Below are 24,894 nucleotides of genomic sequence, written 5' to 3' on the forward strand. Positions count from 1 at the left end.
GGAGAACAAGCTGTAAAGGAGCCCGAAGTTGAGAAGTCAGTGTGAATCTCTACTTTTTAAAGTCTATGGTGAGTATTGATCGCAGGGCTATGGCGGGCACGTTTGGGATAAGGCGCAGCCTGCTTTCCCCTCCCCATTGGACAACTGCGCTGTTAGGGGTGGGGATTAAGCGTGACTGACAGATTCCGGGTTTAGTAAGGTGTCGGGGACGAAAACAGGCGCTCGGGGGAACTCAGGTAACTGCAGTTTTCGCGCCTGCTGGCTGCTGCTGCGGTGCAGCCTTTCCACGTCTGAGGGGGGCGCCGCCCCCGAGCTGGTACACTTAGTGGCCGTGGGTTGGGAACGGACTGCTTTGCGGGAGCTAAGGAAGCTCCTTATTCTCTGATTTCTGCCTACAGTAGGGCCCCAGGTCTTGTTCACACACACACGTGCATATTGCCACGTGTTTGGGGATGCCAGATTTCCCTAAATTCCTGGATCCAGTAGGTGTCCGATTTTAATCTAGCCTCCTGAACTCCTGGATCCAGCAAGGATTGAAATAGAAGGCAGGCCAGCTTCCTCCTGAGGAAATTGCCTGGGTGAAGGGCTGTTAAGAGAACAAAGGAAAGGTGATGAGCCATTAAGAAAGCAATGGAGAGGAGGCTCTGTGCCAGAGGCCAAATGGGTGGGGGAGCTTCCTCCAGCTCTCAGTGAGTTAGAAGGACAAAAGCCAGAGTTGGGAGTTGGCTGTGTTGTGACCTAGAGGAAAAAAAGGTTGCAGGATGGAAAAGGCAGGGAGAAAGCCATTGCTGATTTCTGCTAGAAACCAAGGATATAGTTATGGGAGAAACAATAACCTCTGGGGGTGTTAATGCAGTGAACCCCTCCATTGTAGGCTCTGGTTATACAGTGGTACCTCGGGTTACATACGCTTCATGTTACAGACTCCGCTAACCCAGAAATAGTACCTCGGGTTAAGAACTTTGCTTCAGGATGAGAACAGAAATTGTGCTCCAGAGGCGCAGCGGCAGCGGGAGGCCCCATTAGCTAAAGTGGTGCTTCAGGTTAAGAACAGTTTCAGGTTAAGAACGGACCTCCGGAACAAATTAAGTGCTTAACCCGAGGTACCACCAAATGGCTTGGCTCCCGAACAAATCGGCTCGCAAACCTTGCAAACCCGGAAGTAAGTGTTCCGGTTTGTGAATGTTTTTTGGAAGCTGAATGATCACTTCGGCTGTCAGCATTATTTCTGGGGCCAATCAGCCAATCAGAAGCTGTGCCTTGGTTTGCGAACGGTTTGGAAGTCAAACGTACTTCCAGAATGGATTGAGTTTGGGAACCAAGGTACCACTGTATATATGTGTAAATAAAGCATATATCATAAAGACACCACAATCTCCTCTGTGCCTCATTTCCAAAAGGAAACATTAACCCTGAGCATAGCATCTGAAACCACTGGGATCTCACTCTGCTTGGAGATTGGAGTAGTGTGCAACAATATGTTTCTCCTGAGTCCCCCTCCCCACAACTGTCATTGTATTTAACAATGTGAAGAGTCTAAAACTGCCTTAAAATAATAGTTGTGATTCTTCACACATGTCTGATTTATTTTCAATATGCCAGTTTCTTACCATGCCACTGTAAAGATTAATGTGCTGGCTAAATGAATACAACAGAGCTTACTTGAATTTTCTTCCTTTTCTCTCTCTCTATGGCAGACCACTTATTTACTGATAGGTAAGTGACATTTTTCAAGCTTCAAATTACCTCCCTGCTGTAGTGCTGTTATGTAGTGTTGTATTTTAACTGTAAATTTGACACAGATGTAATCATACTCCATTCGTAGCTCATTTTATTCCATGGGCTGCTGTTGAGAGAGCCATTGTGGTACGAGATGGGGTTTGGGGATGCCAGACAGGGCCAAAGTGTTATGTGTGGGAAATACATGAACAGCCTGCGGACTTTTTTTGTGTTTGCTGAAAAGCAGCTGTGTAAGACTGCCAACTTGAAAAAAGCAACAGCATTCCTCTTCTCCCACCTACTGTTTATCCTTTCAAAGTCATGATTTTAGGGGATGCCTGGAAGAACATGTAATATAGTATATATACCTTCTTTGTTCATTCTCCTTAGCACAACGTGAAAGCCATGGCAGACTGGCTATCATACTACAAAAATGAGGAAGGTGAAGAAGAAGAGGAACAAAATGAAGATGTTGAAACAATTGGTAAGAATTGGTCTAAAGCAGTGGTTCCCAACCTTTTTTTGGCCATGCCCCACCTACGCATCTGTAAAATCCTGATCCCAGCCCCTGTGAAATATAATTCTTATTATTTAAAAAGTGAATTCCTATTCACGTGGAGGAAGCCTAAAAGGCCATTCACTGTTAATAACTCATTCTCGAATTGCCCTCCTTAAAAATCAAATTGCCCCCCTGTGGGGCGTGTATTGGGAACCATGGGTCTATAGGCTTGTGTGGGCTAATTATTTATTATAGATGAGTTAAAGCTATTTTAGCTTGCAGCTAATCTAGCACATCAATATCTGGAAACCAGTACAGCTGAGCCAGTAGTTTAACTGGCATTTATATATGTGAAACACTTTGTGGCATACTTATAACATTTTGCTACCGGTGCAGGATGCTAAGAAACCCGGGTTGGTTTTGCTTTTTTAAGAAGGCAAGTGCTTAGCCCAGGGGTCTGCAACCTTTAAGACAAAAAGAGCCACTTGGACCCGTTTCCGAAGAAAAAAACAACTGGGAGCCGCAAAACCATTGCAACATTTAAAACAAATATAACACTGCATATATTGTTTCTTACCTTAATGTCCGATCTGACAGCGGGCGGGAAGGTGACTAACGCACGCACCGCCCCCATGCGACATCACAGCCAGTACAGCGCCCGCCACAGTGGGGAGTGTCGGGGTGCACAATGCGCCTCCTCCCCTCGCTAGTATCCGCCCCGGAGCCGCAGCAAAGGTGTAAAAGAGCCACATGCGGCTCCGGAGCCGCGGGTTGCAGACCCCTGGCTTAGCCTTTGTGATACAGAGGTAGGTGAAAGCATGAGAGCACTGTCTGCAAAAGGCTGGTGTCACTTTACATGCTCTTAGAGTGGGCTGCTTTATGCAGTTTCTTGGTAAGACAAACACACTGACCACTGCAATACCAGTGAAAGGCATGATGAGTCGTGGTGCAGGCAGCCTATTGAGAAAAAGCAGTCTTCTCTTAGCCCATCATGGCTGTACAAATGCATACCCTTTCTTCTACATAAGACCAAGTTTAATTGTGCATAGTCTAAAGAATGTGTGAGTTGTAATAAGGCAACATAATGAAGTACAAGAATTGAGTGAAATGAGAATGATTTGCATACAGGGTTTGACATTTTTTTCTCCGTAGGAGAATATAAATATTCAGGTCGGGATACCTTGGTTTTCTTAGTGGATGCCTCAAAAGCCATGTTTGATTCCTATGATAATGGTGATTTGACTCCTTTTGATATGACAATGGAGGTAAGATGACCCTTCAGAAATTTAATATTACATATTGTATGTTTTGAAAGTTCCTTAAATGTGTTGTTTGTAGTATAACCTGATAGAACTAGCTGTCAGTTCTGTTTTATGTTTTGGCAGTTGCCATATTATTCCAATTTTCTTAGGATAATGAAAGGTATTTTATGCAGAGAGAACAAAGTAATGCTGAGTTCTACTTTTCTCTTAAATTCTTTTCAGTTTATAGAAATTTAGATGAAAGTTGTGTTCTTAAAATTAAAAACCAAATCTGGGAGCAGAGCAACATTCTCTGGAAATGGTTGTCTTCTGTCTTCATCTATGGGAGAGTTTAAACACTTGAAAAGCAGGCAGTTGCATTGTCCCATGCTATGCTACAATAAAAAAATACATACTTTAGTCTAAGCATAGTTCCTGAGTTCTGTATGTAGTGGTACTGGGGCACTTTCCTGAGTGCTATTTGGCACAATTTTACGCAGTTTTGAAAACCCCTCTCCATTCCTGAGTTTGCAAAAGAAACACTTCTAGAAGTTGCTGATTCTCCCCTTTCCTACTGTCTTTGCCAGTTTATTATACATTCTAAATGTTAGTTGCTGCTGTGTTCGCCAAAACCCCCAACAATTCTGGTGGTAGTGGCAAAAGGGGGAAAAATAAATAAAGTAGAACAGTTCTAGGATGAGCAGAGAGGATTCAAACTCTGCCCAGCCTAGTGCTCTGATGGAGGATGCAAACCACCCACTCCCCATGAATCAGAATGATTATTTCAACAGTGCAGAGGGAATTATACCCCGCCTCCTTTTAGCTGATCTGCAGTGATCAGCTGAGGTGTGGACTATGAGTTTGCAGTTGTGAGAATGTGGATGGCTACACCCACTACTGGTAAGCAGCTCTCTGGAGGGTTGACTGTGGATGAATGCAGCCCTTAGGCCCAAACAGTTTAGCCAGCCCTGCTTAAAAAATGGATGGACCTTGGTTCTGCAAAAATCAAAGTGTGAGACCAAAAAAATGAAAAGAAATGAAATCTTGCATGTATTGCTTCAGGAGTGAGGCCCACCTGTGTCCAGTTGCCTTGCTTCCATGTAAGTGTGTGTAGGATTACAGTCCAGCACAATTCTGAGAATACCAACAAGATAGAATGAAGCGGAAGGCCATTGCTCAGTGGTGGAACACATGCTTTGCATCTAAAAGGGCCACAGCTAAATTTATGGCACCTCCCGGAAGTGCTGAGAAAGACTGCTATGAAACTTTGGAGAGTCACTACCAGTCAGTGTAGACAGCACTGTGCTAGATGGGCTAATTCAGTGTTGAACATCTAGATTCTCTCATCTATAAATGTCCTGTGGAGTTAGGGGGTAAATGTCTTAAAGCACTGTGGCAGTCTTGGAAGTATTTCTATATGTTTTAATACCATCTTTGATGTGTAAATGCTGTTTTCTTCAATGGTCCTTTTCCTCTCTTTTCCCATCTCACTTGAACTTTTTTTTACCAGTGCATTAAGAATGTGTACAAAAACAAGATCATCAGCCATGACCGGGACCTTCTTGGTGTTGTGTTTTATGGTACTGAGCAACATAAGAATTCTGTGGATTTTAAACACATTTATGTTCTTCAGGATTTGGACAATCCAGGTAAACATATAATAATATGAGGTGTAAATGTGAAACAAGAATACAGGAATGAGGCATGGTACTTTGAGTAGCAGAGGTGGCCCACTGTTTTATTTTGCACAATGCTTAGGGTTGATGCTTTTAAAATACTTAAATTCTGCCAGTGTTGATGCTTTGTAAATACTTGATAATAGCCACAACTTGATAAATGTCACAACTGGAGGAAAACCTCTTCCCTATGGCAATCTAAGGTACTGTCCATTTCAGAGTTCAGTCTGTAGTGAAGTCATTGTGTTGTAGTATTTTGTTCTTTCTTCCAAAATACTCAATTTTTTGTGTGTGGATAAGTTCTATCACCAAATGTTGAAGTTAGATACTTCATTCATCTCTGATGCTCCTCAGGCTTCACTTAGCCAAACTTGCAGTTTCAGGCCTGTTCCAGTTTTGAGCCAAGTTTCATTAGCAACTAAGAAAAGGCAGTAGTCCTTGTTGCACACAGAACTGCTCTACAGAACATTTGATCTCATAAGTTGAACGAGAAACATCGTAGACAAACTACTGAAAGATTTGCAAATTCTGGCATATGATGGCTTAAAAGAGTAGTGCTCTTTGTGTTTTGTAGGACAACACTGAACTGTCATCATTCATTTTCTGTTCTTTTTTTTTTTAGGGGCAAAACGAGTGTTAGAGCTGGCCAAGTACATTGGAGAGCAAGGGAGAGCGCTCTTCCACAAATCCTTTGGCCATAATGCTGACTACTCACTAGGTGAGGCATTCTGGGTTTGCTCGAATCTCTTCAGTGATGTCCGCCTCAAGATGAGCCACAAAAGGATCATGCTGTTCACCAATGAAGATAACCCTCATGGTCAAGACAGTGTGAATGCCAAATTTGCTAGGACCAAAGCCGCTGACCTCCGAGAGACAGGTCAGTACTTCAAACTAAAATGGTGCTGCCTCTTAGCGAACTAAATAGTGTTCGCAAAACTGGTTCCCAATGCTATTTGTTATAAGTAATCTTAGGGCACAATCATTTATTACATTTTTCTCCCACTTTTCTTTCAAGAAATTGATGGAGGCATGTGTGGTTCTGTCCCACCCTCCTGTATTCTTACAACTCTGTGAGTTAGGTTAGTCTGACTCTTAAGAGATAGTGACTAGGCCAAAGTCACCCATTTGAAAGCTTTATGGCATGAGTGGGTATTGGAACTTGCTTGTGCACTCAAACTTCTTTTAAGCTGTTTAGCATAGTGCAGAACGTGATTGGTGGCTGAATTTGAAAGCAGGCTAATGGAGAACGTTGGTGTACATTAACCCTTGCTAGTATGAACTCCATACTCTTTGCTTTATGCCCTGGGTGCCAAGTATGTGGAGCTGTGAGGACCAAGGGCCCCTCAAATCCCAAATCAGAGGGGTGCTCCCCCTCCATATTTTTTGGGTGGTCAACATCATGTGCACACACCGCAGAGTACAATGATGTCACGTGCATGGCACACTGATGTCACGCAGCCAGGGCCCTCTCAATCAAGGCGGCACACATGCTTCTTGTTCCTTCCCTGACCCCTGTGCTTCGTTCTGGGGCTGTTTAAACTCTTTTGCAAAATGAAAACCTTTAACATTCTAGGAAATTGGTAATCTATATTGCTCCAATTCTGTTTTCACTCCAGGTATCTACCTTGACTTAATGCACTTGAAGAAGCCTGGGGGGTTTGATATCTCCTTGTTCTACAGGGATATAATTAATACAGCAGAAGATGAGGACTTGGGAGTCCATTTTGATGAGTCTGGAAAGCTAGAAGACCTCAGGAAGAAAGTACGAGCAAAAGAGACCAGGAAGCGAGCTTTAGCCAGGTGTGTATTGAGAAAAAAATTAAATTCTCCTCCTCTTGTGGGGTAGTGGTCAAGAGAGATTTTGGAGAAAATACTTCCTCTCAATAAATGCCAGTCACTTAACAGTTATGTTAAAGTACATAATGCTAAGTTGTGGAAAGTTTCCTTTGTGTTGTTTTGGGATGAGAATCTTTTCATATGCTTTTATCTCTTTAAATACAATACAGGATCTAGAAAGCTTCAATCTGTATTTCTTGATTCTTGGCAGGCTGAATTTGTATCTGGGAAAAGATGTGGCTCTTTCTGTTGGCATTTTCAACTTAGTGCAGAAAGCTTTCAAGCAGCCACCAGTGAGACTTTACAGAGAAACCAATGAGCCAGTGAAAACAAAAACTCGAACCTTTAACCGACAGACGGGTAGTTTGCTTCTGCCAAGTGACACCAAGAGGGCTCAGGTAAGGTACTTTGAGAATTATTTCCTCAGTCTCCTCTCCCCCATTTTCCCTTGACAGAATTTGCAAGCCCATTTTAAAAAATGGAAGAAACCATCCAGACACACCATAGCACCTGTTGTGATGAGCAAGCCCTAACAACCTGGCCCTGTGTTCTATTGTGACACATAAGGTCTCTTTAATATTTATATGCCAAAGATTATATATGTACTGATTTTTCTTCCCTTTCCCCAACAGACTTCTGGGTTGAGCTACAAGTAGAGGAATAATTTTATAAATAATTATTTGCAAATAATTGGGCCCTGTTGTGTCACACACTGGCAATTGTTTTAAGCATTTTCTCTAATTTTCCATTTTCTTCGAGCAATGTCTTTTGGCAGTTAGTTCTCACTAATTTCCAAGGTCTTTAAAGGACAGTCAACTAGGTTCTTTAAAAAAATGGAAGTAGCCTGCAAATAAATGACCTCCACAAGGAATAAAGCTAAGGCTCTATGTTGCAGGTCAGGTGGCTAATGTTGCAAAAACGTTTTTGGCAAGCATTTAACAAAAGTGTGTTCATATGAATGGTTTTGCTGCATGACTGCTTTCGTTTATATTGTGGTTCTAGTTCCAAGGACCTTGGAGGTCCTTTGCGTCATGGACAACCTCTGGCTCTCCTCTTGAGCTTGGAACTGTGCAGGAGAACCAGGGATTGTCCCCAGGCTGCTGCTTTTTGAAAGTGATTTAAGCCTGAGGCTCCCTCTAGTTGAGCATCAGCTGGGAGAATGTTGGGGAAGGGTCAAAATTTTGGCTGACTACCAAAGGCAGCCTAAATTTGTGGACCCCTGGAATAGCTATTCCCACCCTGTGGTGCAAAGAGAGGGAACCCACTGCAAGTGGGAGCTTTTGAAATAGGAGTGACTAACCTGTTCTTCTCCAGATATTGTTTGAGTGCATCTTCCATCAGCCCCAGCCAGCATGGCCAGGAGTTAGGGATGATGGAGGTTGTAGTAGTTCAGCAACACCTGGAGATTAAGAGGTTAGCCAGCCCTGATTTACAGTATGTGGATAAAAACAGGAGTAGCTGTCTGATAAAATTACTCTTAGCGAGTGAGACAAGAATGATTTCACCCAGAGGCTTGCCATAGATCTCTTTGCTGACTTTTTACAGTGTAATTTCAGATTTGCTAGACTCTATAGGCATGATTATGTTTCCACTAACACTAGACCTATATTTTACTTCACTTGGGCCCGAGGCTTGTTATTTTTCTAGCTACTTTTCTTCCTCCTGCTCCCTTTTTGTAGATCTATGGGAACCGTCAGATTGTGCTGGAGAAAGAGGAGACGGAAGAAGCAAAAAGGTTTGAGCCACAAGGCTTGTATCTGATTGGCTTCAAGCCCCTGGTAATGTTGAAACAACACCATCACATCAGGCCTGCCCAGTTCATCTATCCTGAAGAGTCTTTGATTAGTGGTAAGCATATTGTGGGAAGGATAGTCTGCTTTGTAACTTGACAGTGAAATTTCATTCTGCAGAGCAGGATTTCAAACATGAAAATAGGGGATGATGATATGAGGTCAACTTTTTGGACCCATACCAGTCAGGGTACAGAGCAGGATTAGGCTCAGTGCCATGATTAGCTTACTGATAAGGTTGCATTCCTTATCAATTCCAAACATCATATATATGTTAAAATCACTCAGGATGAAACCTTGTGGCTGCACAGGTTAAATCCCATGGTGTAGGACAACAGTCATCTAACAGCAAGTAGCTTGGTCAACTCCCAACATCCACCCTGGAGGGCGGATAAGAAATCAAATACATCATTATATTGATTTGATTTGTTGCCCTTCACCACAAGGTCCCAGGGTGGGTTACAGCGATTTAAAAGTAGAATATTAAAATGATTTCAAAACAAAAACCATTACAATAATAGGGTGGGGAAAGAGGTGTGTTTTCAGCATGCAAAGGACACTACGTAATGAAGGCGCCAGGCACACCTCTGTTGAGGAAATTCCAAAACTTAAAGAGGTTGCCATGGAGATTGCCCTCTCTCGGGCTTCTGCCCGCCCCCCAACTAAACTTTTGAGCTGCTGATTATTGCTACCCTCTAGAAAAGAAGCACATTTACAAAAAAACAGAAACTATACTTTTCTGTCCCAAAACCATGGTAACCAGCCACACACAGATACAGTTGCATATAGTCCTCTGCAGAAGCTTGATATAGTTATTTCAGATGTGTTTTGAGCCACCAGAGTTGTTTCATTAAAGTAACAAGCATGGATTTTTGCTTTTAGGAAGCACCACATTATTTAATGCCCTGCTGACAAAGTGTCTGGAGAAAGGGGTGATGGCCGTATGCAGGTACACACCCCGTCGGAACACTCCTCCTCGGTTTATAGGCCTGGTTCCTCAGGAAGAAGAGTTGGATGAGCAGAATGTGCAGGTGGCCCCCTCAGGTAACTGGAGTTGCTGGGATTTCTGTCGTACAGATGGTTAGTGTGGTGTTGTTCTACCACTGTCAGAAGTTTTTTCTGCCATCTAATTTAAGGAGCGGAGGTTTATACTTCGATGAGCAGCATGGAGTGGCTATAGATTTATCCCCCATCTTGTATAATATTAGCATTACTTTTTATGCACTGGTGTCTTATATAGTTTCCAGTGTATGGTTTGGATTACTTTGGCTGCTTCTGATGAATTCATTAAGGGTATCTCATCTCCTACAGATAGGTAATCAGTAACACACAAGATAATTTTGGGGTTCATTTCAATATCCCACTATTTAATTGCATAGGTTAGTTCCTCTAGACTTAACAAGACTGGACCCAGAGATGCCTTAGTGAGAATATTTCTGCTTTTGTAAGGTAATCCAAATACCACCAATTTCTACGCTCAGTGCACAGAGTCCTGCCTGCCACCTAATACCACCCTATTCGGAAGTTACTCTTAACTCTCAAAAACAGATTTTTGGGCCAGGCAAAGATCCTAGTCAGCCTCCAGTGTTTCCTTTTCCCAAACTGCTTCAAAGTCTCCATGTTTTGTGTGTGGGATCTTGGCTCTGCCTGTTTCACCTTGCAAACTTCCATAAGCTATATCTTAGAAGCTGTTGAGATCTTCTTCCTAGCCTATGTGATGTTTCTCAGAACAGGAATTTCTATCTTCAAGCTGAGATGATTGCATCTCTATCATGAGATACTGTTATTTGTGGACTAGTTTTAGAGCAAAACCAGAATGCAGACCAGAAATGTTTATCAATAACGGTAAAAAAAAAATTCCTTAATTGCTTGTGGGGTGAAATACATTTTACTCTTGGGTTAAGTAGGATATCATAATATTTTTCCTGGCTTATTGCTCTCACTATGGGTATTAAAAGATGACTTATTCTGAGTTGTTTCTAATAAAATAAATTAAGACATGCTGTGGCTTTTTTCTGGTCTGCATCTGTTAATATCTTTTGCACATTACCGTATGTCCCTATCTGTCAAATTATTCTGTTGTCTTCAAAACGTTCCCATTCACTGACACTCAAAACAACTAGTTCACAACTGGTAGTTTTAGTTAGTAATCAAGCATTCACATGTTGATTTCAATCTAAGTGGCAACCCTAACGATAATGTGACTTCAGATCTGGAGATCATTTGTCAGAGATCTGAGCATTTGGGAACATTTTTGAGTATCTAATTTCTTTCATGTATATATTCGTTCCTTCTATTTAGGGTTTCATCTAATTTTCCTACCTTATGCGGACGACAAACGGAAAGTTGACTTTACAGAGAAGCTCCAAGCTAATCAAGAACAAGTAAGCAAAATGATGGAAATAGTCCACAAGCTTCGGTTCAAGTACAGGTGAGTAGAGATGGGAGGAAGGCAGGATCAATGCCCATGTGCAAACAGTTCTTGGACAACCCAGTGGCACTGGCGCTCATTGATACTTTAACCCGGGATTTCAACAGGAGTGAGAGCTTTGAGAATCCGGTTTTACAGCAGCACTATATGAACCTGGAGGCCTTGGCCCTGGACTTACTGGAACCTGAAAAAGCTGAAGATCTGACAGGTAAGACTAATTTAGTGAGTGTAGTTTGACATTTCCCCCCTGTTGCAGTCCTTGGAATTTCCCACAAGCAACAAACTGTTTAATCCAATGGTATGTTTGCACATCATACAAAAAAATTGCAGGTTTTAGACTAAAGTGAGTTGCAGCTGAAGCAAATGTGGGTACCCTGTGGCTCACATGAGACCCTGGGGAGCCCTAATCATTTTGTCACCACTGCCTGACAGATTAACCACCAACTGTATTGTGAGGGAAAGAGAGGTGCTCCCGTCCTGCAGGTGTGTGGCATCTTTGGTCCTCCAGAAATGGCTGAGCCACAACTTCCATCATCCAACTTCCATTGGCCATGCTCTCTGGAGCTGATGGAAGTTGCACGTCAGCAACACCTGGAGGCCAAAGGTTCCCCCCACCTTCTGTGCTGATGAACAACACATGGATATAGCAGTTTTGACTGCATTGGGATTGCTGTGAAGGGGAGGGTAACCGGCTATCCCCAACACTCTCCATGCAGCTAAGATACTGGCTCATGCCTCTGTTAGCCCAAAGCAGTATTGGGACCATAGCTGTCAACGTTTTCCTTTTTTTTAAGGGAAATTCCCTTATTCCGAATAGGATTCCTCGCAAGAAGAGGGAAAAGTTGGTATCTATGATTGGGACTGGATGCATTTTGGATCATTGGGATGGGTAGGGAGAGGTTGAAACCTCTACTCTCCAGTAATCCCGATGCAGCCAAGTTTGCTGTCAAGCTCTGAGGGAATCTGGAGTGCTGGGGACGTTGAAATGCATGGGCATGTGAGAGAGAGGGGTGGGTGGGGAGAGATGTGTGTCAGCTGTGTTATTATTATTATTATTATTAATAATAATAGTAGTGAGTGGGGAAGGTTGTGGGCCTGTGTGTGTTGGGGAAAGAATTTGTGAGTGAGAATACATTTGAATGAGTGTACAGTGGTACCTCGGGTTACATACGCTTCAGGTTACATACACTTCAGGTTACAGACTCCGCTAACCCAGAAATAGTGCTTCAGGTTAAGAACTTTGCTTCAGGATGAGAACAGAAATTGTGCTCCAGCAGCGCGGCAGCAGCGGGAGGCCCCATTAGCTAAAGTGGTGCTTCAGGTTAAGAACAGTTTCAGGTTAAGTACGGACCTCCGGAACGAATTAAGTACTTAACCCGAGGTACCACTCTATAAATGTGAGGGGGGGTGGACATTAGCTCTGGCACTACCCACTGCCTCAATTCACCCTTGGGGGTAAAGACTACATAAGAACAACAATGTGCCTTTCATGTCATAAACTGATAGCCAAAATTCAGTTTTGAATCTTATTTTTGACCGCATGAAATAATCAGGATCTCATAAAAAGGGCCTTAGACCTCCTGTTTTCTTGAGGTTTTAGAAACAATGGAGCTCAGTTGGTAGAGCATGAGACTCTTAATCTCAAGGCCATGGGTTTGAGCCCCACATTGAGCGAAAGATTCCTGCATTGCAGGGAGTTGGACTAGATGATCCTTGTGGGACCCTTACAACTCTATCCTGTGATCTATGGTTCCTTCTTTATCAGTGTAATCATCATTTTTGCTAACGGACCCGATTGTTAGTTCATGAAGACTGAAGCAAAAATTAAGCTCTTCATTCTTTCCAGTATATTCTAGCTTTTTGCTTCCCCATTTCATTGTGGCTCACTTTTGTCTTAGATACGCCATTTTCCAAATTAAAATGGTTTTATAATTTGTATTTATTTCAGTTGTGCTTTTGAACTATCTACCTTAAAGCTCAGTGTTTTGTATGTTTCCTCTGTAGAACCATCATTTCTGTATATTTGAATATTTTTGCTGTTTTGAGGTGTGTTATGCACATTTTCTCCCTATTCTCCAGTGCCCAAGGTTGAGGTGATGGATTGCAGAATGGGTAATCTTGCAGAAGAGTTCAAACAACTAGTTTACCCACCAGGCTATGATCCGGATGGCAAAACCACAAAGCGTAAACAAGGTAAGATTGCAACAGAACCCAAAGAGAGAGGTAGTTACATCCTCCAAGTTCATTTTCTGCTCTATCACACCAGATTGTGGTTGGATTATCATGGGCTAGGTAGGAGTCTATCTTGACACTGTGTCAGTGTACTGTTGCAGGATATTTTGTAATGGCTGTATAAGATATATTTTATTTATAACAAGGTATTGGAAACACACAATTAATCCAAAAATCTCTTTCCAGTAGGGGATGGTACCATACCACTAGAAAAGAAAGCAAAGATCGAAATCTCTGAAGACGACCTGAGGAATCATGTTCAAAAAGGCACTTTGGGTAAACTGACTGTGCCGGTTTTAAAGGAAGTGTGCAGGAATTACAAGCTGACAGCAGGAACGAAGAAGCAAGAACTCTTAGATGCTGTGACTGAATACTTCAGTAGGCACTGAGAGTTCTATGCTCACTCTCCTCCCTAAGATTTTGACAAGGAAAAGGGGAGCAGCATCTTTATAGCCATAGATCAAAGGGAACAGGGACTTTTTTTTCTTGAGAGTTTAAGACTATGTAATAATGAGGATTAATGGGGAAATGCTTCATTTTCCCCATCTGTTTCTAGACTTAATGAAAATGTGTCTTAATAAATGAGCTTGTTATGTATATCTGTCCCTGCTTTTCTTCTTGTTTCTTTTGCTGTTTCCTAAACATATTGAGCACAGAGTTGCTTGTATTCATGCAGAACTTGATGCTGCAGATTCAGTGAAGTGTCCACAGCACAAATTATATGGGATTAGTTTCAGTTGTTGTGGCCCAAGGAGGCTGACATGATGCTTAGAAAGGTCTGACCGACCGTGCATGTCCCTCAGCCCTTGCCTTTATGGCAGTTATTATCATTATTATGATCATCATCATACTTTCCACTGTGGACTCACCTACCAGTGGCACATGGCTCTCAGCTGAGAAGGGAATGCAGCCCTGGAGCTGAAAAAGGTTCCCCATCCCCGGTCTGTTTGAAGCTGCTGGGGATTGTTTTCACAAAGAAGAATTTATCCAGGTCACTACCACCTGATGAATTATTTATTCCCTCTTGCAGAAGATGCAAACATTGATAGCTTATATTCATAAAAACTTGGTCCCATATAAAACATAGTGACTAAGGCTTTAGTCATCCTGTTATATTCGGGCCATCCAGCAAATATTTTAAACCACGCAAAAGACTGAGATCACACAACATACAAACATAATTGTGTTTTTAATATATATAAAAAGTTAAAGCCACTGCCTTTGACAATATTATTTCATCTGCCCTTTATTTCTAACAGTGTTCTATCAAGTTGTATTAGGACTAGTATTTGAAAGATGGACACCCTCAATGGGTGAACATCATATTGACCAGAACAAGGTCATATGTTTTGTATTTACAAATCTTCAGCCTAATCTTCTGCAACTGAAGTTTGTTTATTGCCGAAAAGGATAGCCTAACTAAAATTCCACTGGGGAGAGTTGCATCAGAATAAAGAATTTAAAACAAAAGACTGGACATCCTCTTGTTAAACATCTAAATGGCAAGTGTAATGGAGGCAGGCAGAAGGGAGATCTGGTAGAAAACAAAAACAGTAGTAAACATTGTACAAGTGACAAGACTCGTCTTTCAGAGTTATTTTAGTTTAGTAAGTGAGTGGTCTGACAAGATTTAGACCAATAGTCTCTCGATAGCTTGTTGGACAGACTGAATCTGTGGCTTTAGCTGTGAGCCTTCTTTGATAGTAATTGAACAGGCAATGACAGGCCGAGAAACACCACATGCCCGCCCCAGGGCCTGCTTGGAGCGCACAAACACGTAGGGCACATTCTTGTCCTCACAAAGCAGTGGGAGGTGAAGGATGATCTCAAGGGGCTCCGCATCTGCAGCCATCACAATGAATTCAGCAATGCCTCTGTTCAAAGTTTTAGTAGCTGTGGAAAAGAAATTGGTACAATGAAAACTCCATTTCCTCACTCTGCCAGGACTCACTCAGTAAAATCAAACAAGCAGCTAGTTGCAACATTAAGAGGGCAAATCCAATGTAAAAGGTTTTATGTACCTATCTATTGGATAATTGCTTGGCTACTACAAAAAATTAAGTTTCCGTTACTTGTTAAAGACAAGCTTAGGGATTCAAAGAACTTTTGGGTGGATCCTAAAACTTCCATTTGCCCACTGGAATTTTTGGCCATGAACAAAACAATCTCCCCAACTAAGATTGCTTATTTGTGATAACCTTCCTGCTACTGCCCCAAATTTACAGAACTGGAATAGTGAGTAAGAAAAGTCAGGGTGTCTGGACTGATAGTAGCACCAAGATCAGGATGACAACCACAGAATAGGCAGAGGTGTTTGGGGGCATATTTAGGCAAAGTACGAACTACTTTTTCCACAAGAGACAATGCAAACCTAATACTCTACAAGAATGGGCAATTAATGGTACAAGCTCAACCCAATCTCACCTTCATTGGCTCCTTTGCGTAGCTGTTTGTAATTACAGGACTGCTGTACAAGATCAAGCAGTGTCTTGGTGAGCTGAGCATCAGCTAGTGGATAAGCTTTAGGATTCACTTCTGCCTCAGTCTATAGAAGGAAACAAAGAATCAAGGTATAGGCAACAATTTCTCTTCTTCTAAGCATTTGCTGTCACAGCTACCTCTTTCTGTGTAACCTAAGATAGTTCTGTAAGTCTGTGAGTTCCTACAACGGCTAGGTCAATGTGAGAAGGGCCACATCTGGTTCAAAAGAGACTTCCCACTGTTCAGGTATTCCGTTTTTCCAGCTTCTCTCAAGCCAATGAGGAAAAAAGGCAAAATACATACTGGCCACAGAACCTGGGCAGAGTCTAAGTAGTTATTCAGCCATGAAACTAGCTTACAATCCTTGGGTTAGCCACATGCAATCTGCCTAACCCAGAGGTTTTCAACCTTTTCGAGTCCCTTACCCAACTACATCCTTCTGTGGCACCCCAGTGGGGCTCAGGAGCCCAATTATGTCACCCCTTGCCTGCAGAGCTGGCAGCCTCTCACCCTTTTTTGAGCACCCTCCCTTATGGAGTGTTCCCTCAGCCTCCTCTTCTTATGAGTCCTTTGGGCAGCTGCCGCCTCTGGTCTTTGAGCTGCAACCCCACCCCAAAGAGAGGTGCCTCCCTGAGGCACCATTTGCCTGCGGAGCTCGTAGCCAGCTGTGCAGGCCTTTGGGAGGCAGAGACGCAAGAGGGCATCGGAGAAGGGAGGGAAGAGGGTCAGGGGCCAGTATTGTCCACGGCACCCCTGATCATAATTCAAGGCCCAGGGTGCCACAGCACACTGGTTGAAAACCACTGTCCTAACCTCACTCGGGGCTCCTATGGGGGAGGGGGGGTAAAGGCTTGATTCTTATGTGCATGATCATGAGATGGTTGGTGGTGGGGAGCGGCGAAATAAAAAGAGCGGAAGTGAACCGGAGAAACGAGGCAGTAGGAGCACGTGGGTGCCAAGATGAAGCCCTGGCCTCCCTAACGTGCCTACAAAGGCGCTTCTAAGCGGCACGAGTGACGGCGAAGTTTCTCCAATAAATCAGAGCTGCTTAAAAACTTGAACATTAAAAGAAGCAGCCGCCTTGTGAGTGACGCCGAGGCTTCTTTCCTTCGCACGTGGCAGCCCCCCCTTCACAGGAAAGGGGCAGGCCATGCCGGGGAAGCCTCTCCCTCGTTCCCCACGTGTGACATTCCCACGGACCACCCCCTCGCCCCCTTCCCCCGCCGCCAGTACAGCCAGCTCGGCGTCCTCGCCTGCGCTGCGACCCCCAGCGCAGACGGAAAGCGGGCTCCTCGCCTGCTCCGCCCGCCTCGCCCCGAGTCCACTCACCATTGCTGCGAAGCAGAAGAACCACTCGAAGCGCCTGGCTCTGGATCGATCCTCTCGGCCCGAAAGCTTCACGGAGGAAGAGCCTCGCAACGCTCTCGAACGCAAGGCAGACGCGCGCGCTCTTGGAAGTGACGTCGAGGGGGAAAGGGCAGGAAACACCGCACAGGCCTTCCCTTAGGGAGAGAAAATGAACCCCCACAACCTCGCCATTGCGACCTCTAGCGTTGGCGGACTAGGAAAGAAACTCTCAGGAACTGGACCGGACCTCAGAGGGGATGCGGCAATCTTATTTACCAGGGAGTAAATCCCATGGAGCTAGCGGGATCGCCTCCTCCATAAAGGCGTTTAATGAAATTGATCCGGTGGTTATTTTGAGCCAGCCAGCCAAGAGTACAACTATGTAGTGCCTGGTCCATCCACAGTATGCCGCATCCACAATGTGCTTTGATTCAAATTTAGGATTTACCTGTTCCCGACTCCTGTGCAGCTGGCAGCGGCGAGACGGAAATTAAATCAGGTGTGACTCTCGTCCTCAACATTACATCAGCTTGCCAGGAATAGTTTAACCTGAATTTACAGACCACAAGGCCGGTGGAAGCAGCCTTATGCTAAATTAGATCATCGGTCCACCTAAGCCCAGGATTGCTTACACCGAGTGGCGTCGAGTTTCCAGAAGGATAATTCGATATAGAGGTGCCCGAGATTGAACCTGGGACTCCCTGCCTACAAAGCAGGTACTTAACCACTCAGCTAGTCCTTTCGGGGAAATCTAGAGGAATAGTCTAGAATCCTGCCTGGATGCGCACATGTGGATGCAATCCTTAAGGTCCAATTCACTTGACAGTGCAATTCTACGCAGCTTGTATGAAGAAAGACCCGCTGAGTGCAGTGGGGTTTCCACTCCTTAAGTGGTCATTAGGGAATAAAGCACAATGCGCTCCTTGGGAATTCTGAGAAGGCATGCTTAGGATCGCGCCTTTGTTTCAGGTGCATTTTATCGGCGCGCAGGATTTAGACGCCACGTTTTTCGAAGCATAAGAATTTCTAAGCAGTTTTCAACACAGAGAATTGTACTAAAAAACCGAAGGGAAACCCCCAAACTTTTAAGAAAATGATCAACCTGTGCTGCAAATAATCATTCCATTCCGCAGGATGACTCCGTCGGTGGGCTCTACATCCGCGAAGCCACCAGACAGCAGCCTCGGAAGCGCTACAGATTCCGCAGCAGGCGCTGCTCCTTCGGACGGCGCTGCGCGGCAGGCATTGCGCCTGCGCAAACGTTTGCCGCCAAATCTCTCGCTCTTGCCTTATCCGAGAGAGGGAGCGAGAGCGGGGAAGGGATGGAGGCGGCGATGGCGGAGCTCCTCGTCTGCGAGCGGTTCCACCCGCGGCACGACCCCCGCTGGCTCCTGGAGCTGCCACCTTCGCCGCTTTGCTTGGCGTGCGCCATTGAGACGCTCCAGGATGGCGGGGCCTCGGTGGGTGCGCCCGGCTCTGAGGCACCCAGCCAGCAGCACCCATTCTCCCTTGCCTCACCTTCCCGGTGGTCTGTGTGCCCTGTACAGTATTTTGGGCCTCTGACCTATCCGCAATGCAAGGCCTCTTGTTTACTCTTGACATTTGTTACAGTAATGATGGTGCCATGTACATAAAATAGGCTTTACAAAGAGGCTTACAATTAAGTAAGAAAGCAGGGCGTAGCAGGTAGTGGAGCTGGATGAGTGGATTGTGGAGGACCCAAGAAGGGATCTATAACTGGGTGATGGAGGTAAAAGGCACAGGGAGTTTTATATCCTGTGTTCCATTCTAGGAGGAAATTAAGAGTGAATTTGAAAACTTCCAGTACAGGTTGGCACGAGGCTTTAAGCTTTGCTTATTTTTCTCAATAAATAACTGATACAGTTTTGCTTTTCTAATATTTAGCTAGTACGCAAGAAACATGTGCTTTCCTGCCTTCGGGATGTTCTGATTCGGCATGCAACCCTGGTCATGCCATTGCTTGCACAAGACGAAAGAGTGTGTGCTCATTTCATAGCAACTTTGTTTGGTAAGAGAAAAGCATACTAACTTGGTGAATGTAACAGGTATAGAAGTATTACTCATGGCTTTTCTGGGATAGAAGATTGGAAGCAAGTATTTTATTCCACTATGGTGTACCATAGAGACTAAGCTGATGGAAAGGCCAAACTAGAATGTTAAATGTGTGATTGTGTTTAACATGTCTATTCTTTTCCTCTGCCCCTGGTAAATAACAACTGTTGGTCTAACTGTTAATCACAATTATTTTCCAAGTGCATTCCAATCACAGGGATTTGGGGAAGGATGTTGAAGTTTAGAGGGACACATTTTCTCCCTGTGAATTTCATCTACTTGCATAATAAGAAAAAAAAATTATAGCCATTTTTGGATTTCCCATTAGAGTCAACAGGGGTGAAACAGAGCTTTGGATTTAACAGATCAGATTTGCACCTTAATAATGAAGCAAATTGGAACAATACATGTGCTAGTAAATATTGTGGTTTCTGTACACCCCTGGTTATACTCATTCGTGAGAATGGCTTTGGGAGTAATCCCTGAGGAAAAATCCATCCCCACTGCCTTGAGGGATGTCTCTGGGAGAAGAAAAGTCTATGGAGTAAACACTACACAAATCTGGAGTGGAGTCCCTAAGATAATTGGATGGCGCCTTGTAAGCTGGTGCCAAATATATTCATTTCCTTACATCAGTGAGGCCAGAAGCCATAGGCACAGCCACTTCTCCTTTCTTCAGCAGCAGCAGCAGCAGCAGCAGTTGATCTGTTGGATGGTTGGATCTGCTGCCCCTGTGGATCTTGTCAGCTGAAACAGAACTGTTTTATATTGCCTCATTAAAAGGCTGACCCTGGGTGCAATTCTAACCCCCAGATATACCACATTCTAAACTCTCCCAGCTGATTTATCTTGTTTCCTGCTACTCAAGAGCTGTGACTCTCCTGACCAGAAGCCCAGGTTCATGACACCTAGAATAGGGTTACCAAAAGGGGAAATGTGATAATGCTGGAAGAACGTATCTTTCTCCTCTGCCCCTATGATCTTCATAAAAAATTCTAAGCCCTGCAGCACAATCCTGTGTATGATTACTTAGAAGGAAGTTCAATTTTTCAATTACTTAGAAGGAAGTTCAATTTTGTTACAGATGGGAGCCCCAGTATAGATTACAAAAAATAATTGTGATTAATCTGTGGGTTGATCTTAACAGAGATATTGCAAACTGTGGAAGATGGCAGTGTACTGGATTTACTCATTGAAGGTGAGAAGCAAATGGTGAATTGCTGTTTGGTAAGGGAAGCAATGGGCGTGGGTGGCGCTATGGGTTAAACCATAGAGCCTAGGACTTGACGATCCGAAGGTCGGTGGTTCGAATCCCCGCAACAGGGTGAGCCCCCATTGCTCGCTCCCTGCTCCTGCCAACCTAGCAGTTCAAAAGCACGTCAAAGTGCAAGTAGATAAATAGGTACCGCTCCGGTGGGAAGGTAAACTGTTTCTGTGTGCTGCTCTGGTTCACCAGAAGCGGCTTAGTCATACTGGCCACATGTCCCAGAAGCTCCCTCGGCCAATAAAGAGAGATGAGCACCGCAACCCCAGAGTCGGTCACGATTGGACCTAAGGGAAGCGACTGGACCTTTACCTTTAAGGGAAGCAATTACTGTACTATTTTTAGGTCAAAATTGCATTAGCATTTTTATCAGTGTAAAAAGCTCCAATCCAAATGAAATGAGAAATTTCATAAAGGTTGCAATCCTAAACTCACTTTCTTCAGAGTAAATTTTATCAAACAGTGTTTGTTAATCTGAGTAAACACACTTAAGGTTGCACTGTGTAGAGAGTATCTCAGCTTTTAAGATTTTCATACATTCTTAATGAGAAAATACATATGGAAATTAAATATTTCTGTAGTAGTAGCTATGGTTAATGCAGAGTTTACACATCAGGACCCCTTCCAACTCTGCAATTCTATGATACAGATTTCAGTAGAAAACGACTCAGTACAGATATTGTCATGACCCTTGAACCCACCAGCCCAATCCATTCTTGAACTGGGTTGGAGTTCAAATTGTTATATCAAGTGAATTGGCATCAAATAAGTAACTGGAGCAAACTCTTAAGTGGCTTTCTTCTCTCAAGCCATATTATTTTCAAATACTTCCCTAGTTTTTAAGGAGCTGTGTAGTTTAGCAAGGAACCTAAGGAGGTTGACTCTATAGGTCTCAGCTACTGGAATTCAAAGAACACACCCAATTCTTGAATCAAAATTACATTAATACTATTTATGCAAACTAGGAAAATGATTTACCAGCTTCACATGAACCATCTGCTGCACTCTTCTTAACAAAGCCAAGGTTTTCCATGAGTTTATTTTTTGGTAGAACAGATTGAATAGGATCACTGTGCAGTGATTATGAGCCAAGAAAATACGTCTCAGTTGGTGGGTGTTGAGGAACTCAAACACTTATGATATGAATACCTGACAAATTAATTTATGTTTTCTGAGTTGTATTTCTCTCTGTGTGTCCTGCTCCGATATGTGGAGGAGAGAGCCTAGAGTATATTTATGAGAAAACAATTTTCCCTTCACCTAAGCCTGAAAAATCATTCTCTTGAAAGATTTGCTGACATCAGGACCTATTGCTCTGGTTGTGTGTAGGGATTTGCTATTTCTTGATTTCTCTTCATTATAAATATGACACATCGCTGTTGACTTCCTTTCTGTTATCATGTATAACCTTATGATGTAGTGCTTGAGTTAAAGGGAAAGAGCAAGATGCCCTTTTCTCTGATAAGGAGGCCACATTTCCCCCCCAACTCCTTTCAGACAAATGCTCTGTAGGGAAGAGCTGCACTGGAAAGGCTGGTGAGGCAGGTGGGGTTCAATATTTTATTATGTAATAATGCCAGCTGTAGGGCTCATCCACACTTCCATTTGCCCCTCTGGAAAACCCGCGGTTTAGCGCTGAATCGGAACCAATGACAATTGGGTTTTCCGTGGATTGCAATTTGTTCCAATTTAGTGGTAAAGAGTGGGTTTCTCAGGGGAAAGCAGAAGGACAGAGACAAAACTGCTGGGACCCGTGCCTTCTAGGCATGGGATAAGTGGAAGTGTATGAGAGACAGTAGTCACAGCAAAACCTATTAAAAGCAAGTGAGAAATAATAATAAATAATAATTCAGAAAACTGGGCTCAGGGCGGCTAACAACAAATTTAAAACAATTGATGCAACAAAAAACAGCATAAAATACAGTATAAAGCGTGAATAACAATAAATTCAGAATTCAAAAATCAATTTAGGGGGGAAATGTGTTGTGTCTAACCTTCCCCTCCTTGTGTTCAGTTTTGGTACTGCTGGTAGTAGGACTGAAGTTGGAGCGGTACCTGCACTATCTATTGGATGAATGTCAGAAAGAGGTTGGTATAGATTATTTCTTTGCTGCTTCAAATGTACAGATTTCCACTCCTACTTATGCACACTCAGTATGGCTCTCACTCTCAGGCTTCTTGCCTCCTTCCAGTTCAGCTCACATGCAAAACTCTGGCATTTGTCTTTCTCACTACTAGCCAGGCAAGGGAAGGAGCCCACCCAATTGTCCTTTGGCACAGAACAGCTTCCTTTGTTATACTAATGGCTAGACTTAGGTGACAACTTGTGGGATGCAGGTGGTGCTGTGGTCTCAACCACTGAACCTCTTGGGCTCACTGATTGCAAGGTCAGCAGTTTGAATCCACATGACGAGGTGAGCTCTCATTGCTGTGTCCCAGCTCCTGCAAACCTAGCAGTTCGAAAGCATACCAGCGTGAGTAGATAAATAGGTACCACTGTGGCAGGAAGATAAACAGCATTTCCATGCGCTCCGGCTTCTGTTACGGTGTTCTGTTGCACCAGAAGCACTTTAGTCATGCTGACAACGTGAAAAGCTGTTTACAGACAAATGCTGGCTCCCTAGGCCTGAAAGCAAGATGACCGCTGCACCCATAGTCGAATTCAATTGGACTTAACTGTCCGGGGGTTGTCACTTAGGTGACAACTACATCCCTTGCTTGGCTAATTCAACAATGGAATCCTTCATTGGATTTTAACCCTGCTGAATGCAGGACCTCAGGAATCACAAGGGACAGACATCACACCTATTAACCCTCCCTCCAACACGCATCAGTATTACTCTCCTGCAATAGAATTGTAAATTCTTTTATCCTAAGCTTTCATCTCTTGTCTGTTGCTAATTCAGATGTCTTTGGTTGCTAATTGGTTGCTGATTAGTATAAGTGAATGCAAAGTGTCATTTGCTCTGTGCTTTGCCACTTGACTCTGACCAAACTTCTGTGTTTCCTGTACACAAATGTTTCCCCAACATATGCGCTTGAAGATAAGTGATAACAAACTTTTATCAGTTCACTATGGTGTGAGGGCACTTCCTTCTGAATAGCAAGTTCAAAGCATACTAGGGAAAGCAGAACTATATGGACCCTGCCATGCAAGTTGCAGTGTGACTGTATCTGTGAGGTGAAGGGCATTTTCAAAAAGATAGTCCGCTGAATTGTCTGGTTTGGTTTTTTTTAATGTAAGGACATTTTCTCACTGCTTTGGTTTTTCACTTGTTTGCCCCCACTATAGTTATGCAAGGTAGCTGCCACAAGAAGCAGCTTGCCCATGTTTATTCTTCTTGGAAAACTGGCAGACTCCATCCCAATTTTTGCTGATGTATGGGTGGTTGAACACAGTAAGTATTACAAGTACAGTGGTACCTCGGGTTACAGACACTTCAGGTTACAGACTCTGCTAACCCAGAAATAGTACCTCAGGTTAAGAACTTTGCTTCAGGATAAGAACAGATATCGTGCGGCGGCAGCAGAAGGCTCCATTAGCTAAAGTGGTGTCTCAGGTTAAGAACAGTTTCAGGTTAAGAACGGACCTCCAGAACAAATTAAGTTCTTAACCCGAGGTACCACTGTAAATGCAGTGTTGGAACTAAGAACTCCTGTGAAGGTGAGAGATTTTGTCTTTTTAAATGCTCCTAAAAATTTTTGTGGCAGCAAACAAGGAGACTAAAATGTAATCTTGGCAAAGCTCATGAAAGACATTCACAAGACTACCTGTTCTTTTTTGGAGAGGTGGTGGTCAGCCTTGTAAATCTAACTAAGTGGAAATGAGTGTTTAGTCTCTAAGGGGCATATCTTTAAGGGGCATAAAACATTTTGTGCTTTAATAGGAAGCCTTTCCATATAGCTAATGGTGACTCATTCAACAAATTCCAAAAATATTTTCAATTTCCCTATATGAGGAAAAACCACAAGCTTATGTCAAGATCCACAAATATGGTGTATTGAAACTGGACATGAGCAGTCTTTGTGAGACTGGATTAGTAGATCAGCCTGCTTCAAGTTTGAATAAGTATCCAAATGAACAAATCCAGACAATGTTTTGGTGAAGGAGAATGTTTTTTCATGCCTATATGTGCAAACATTGGGTGAACTAGAGAAGGAGAGGCACACAAGTGGGACGTGATAAGCAGTAGCAACACCAAGCTGCTGGGACACAACAACTGGAAACATGGCAAAACTCTAAACTGAGAGTGGTTAGCTAGGTTGGCTTACAGGTCTCTGTATGCAGAGGCAATAAAAAGATCC

General features: G+C 43.4%; 3 protein-coding genes across 7 annotated transcripts in view; 2 read left to right on the forward strand and 1 right to left on the reverse strand.

The window, feature by feature from the left end:
• XRCC6 (X-ray repair cross complementing 6) overlaps positions 1-14,021 on the forward strand; it is a 29,124-nt gene extending 15,103 nt beyond the window's left edge. The window contains exons 1-13 of one of the 4 annotated variants that reach the window (XM_083462600.1): positions 104-236; positions 2,110-2,203; positions 3,371-3,483; positions 4,970-5,108; positions 5,758-6,012; positions 6,752-6,935; positions 7,183-7,369; positions 8,651-8,819; positions 9,644-9,805; positions 11,063-11,192; positions 11,300-11,400; positions 13,272-13,385; positions 13,611-14,021. In XM_083462600.1, the coding sequence (XP_083318726.1) occupies positions 2,125-2,203; positions 3,371-3,483; positions 4,970-5,108; positions 5,758-6,012; positions 6,752-6,935; positions 7,183-7,369; positions 8,651-8,819; positions 9,644-9,805; positions 11,063-11,192; positions 11,300-11,400; positions 13,272-13,385; positions 13,611-13,813 (1,836 nt within the window). In that variant the 5' untranslated portion in view covers positions 104-236; positions 2,110-2,124 and the 3' untranslated portion in view covers positions 13,814-14,021. Of the gene's footprint in view, positions 1-103; positions 237-1,697; positions 1,717-2,109; positions 2,204-3,370; positions 3,484-4,969; positions 5,109-5,757; positions 6,013-6,751; positions 6,936-7,182; positions 7,370-8,650; positions 8,820-9,643; positions 9,806-11,062; positions 11,193-11,299; positions 11,401-13,271; positions 13,386-13,610 lie in introns of those variants that run through there. The other 3 variants (XM_083462598.1, XM_083462601.1, XM_083462599.1) reach the window with 3 other exon arrangements.
• Positions 14,022-14,594: 573 nt separating this feature from the next.
• On the reverse strand, positions 14,595-18,388 carry SNU13 (small nuclear ribonucleoprotein 13). Its single transcript, XM_083462618.1, has 4 exons — positions 18,355-18,388; positions 17,235-17,407; positions 15,849-15,969; positions 14,595-15,317 (listed from the first exon to the last, which is right to left on the reverse strand). Exons 1-4 carry the CDS (start codon positions 18,371-18,373, stop codon positions 15,055-15,057), a joined length of 576 nt encoding a protein of 191 aa, XP_083318744.1. The 5' UTR covers positions 18,374-18,388; the 3' UTR covers positions 14,595-15,054.
• Positions 18,389-18,494: 106 nt separating this feature from the next.
• On the forward strand, positions 18,495-24,891 carry LOC310687501 (meiosis inhibitor protein 1-like). 2 transcript variants are annotated; one of them, XM_083462619.1, is made up of 5 exons: positions 18,497-18,712; positions 19,158-19,281; positions 20,473-20,523; positions 22,604-22,677; positions 23,882-24,891. In XM_083462619.1, exons 1-5 carry the CDS (start codon positions 18,575-18,577, stop codon positions 24,059-24,061), a joined length of 567 nt encoding a protein of 188 aa, XP_083318745.1. In that variant the 5' UTR covers positions 18,497-18,574; the 3' UTR covers positions 24,062-24,891. The 2 variants fall into 2 exon arrangements, with proteins under 2 accessions (XP_083318746.1, XP_083318745.1); XM_083462620.1 differs by lacking the exon at positions 20,473-20,523 and having other exon boundaries at positions 18,495-18,712.
• The last annotated feature ends 3 nt before the right edge of the window (positions 24,892-24,894 follow it).

Source organism: Podarcis liolepis (assembly GCF_965112155.1).
Source record: "Podarcis liolepis genome assembly, chromosome: 10".
Taxonomy (NCBI): domain Eukaryota; kingdom Metazoa; phylum Chordata; class Lepidosauria; order Squamata; family Lacertidae; genus Podarcis; species Podarcis liolepis.

Bases quoted from the DNA above. Each gene is read 5' to 3' on its own strand.
- SNU13 (XM_083462618.1), bottom strand. The intron at 15,970-17,234 runs GTGAGTGGACTC...TTCCTTCTATAG, and splicing joins TCTTCTGCTTCGCAGCAATG to ACTGAGGCAGAAGTGAATCC. The intron at 15,318-15,848 runs GTGAGATTGGGT...TCTTTTCCACAG, and splicing joins ACGCAAAGGAGCCAATGAAG to CTACTAAAACTTTGAACAGA.
- LOC310687501 (XM_083462619.1), top strand. From the start codon at position 18,575: ATGGAGGCGGCGATGGCGGAGCTCCTCGTCTGCGAGCGGTTCCACCCG. The intron at 19,282-20,472 runs GTAAGAGAAAAG...TGATCTTAACAG, and splicing joins TTTCATAGCAACTTTGTTTG to AGATATTGCAAACTGTGGAA. The intron at 20,524-22,603 runs GTGAGAAGCAAA...CCTTGTGTTCAG, and splicing joins ACTGGATTTACTCATTGAAG to TTTTGGTACTGCTGGTAGTA.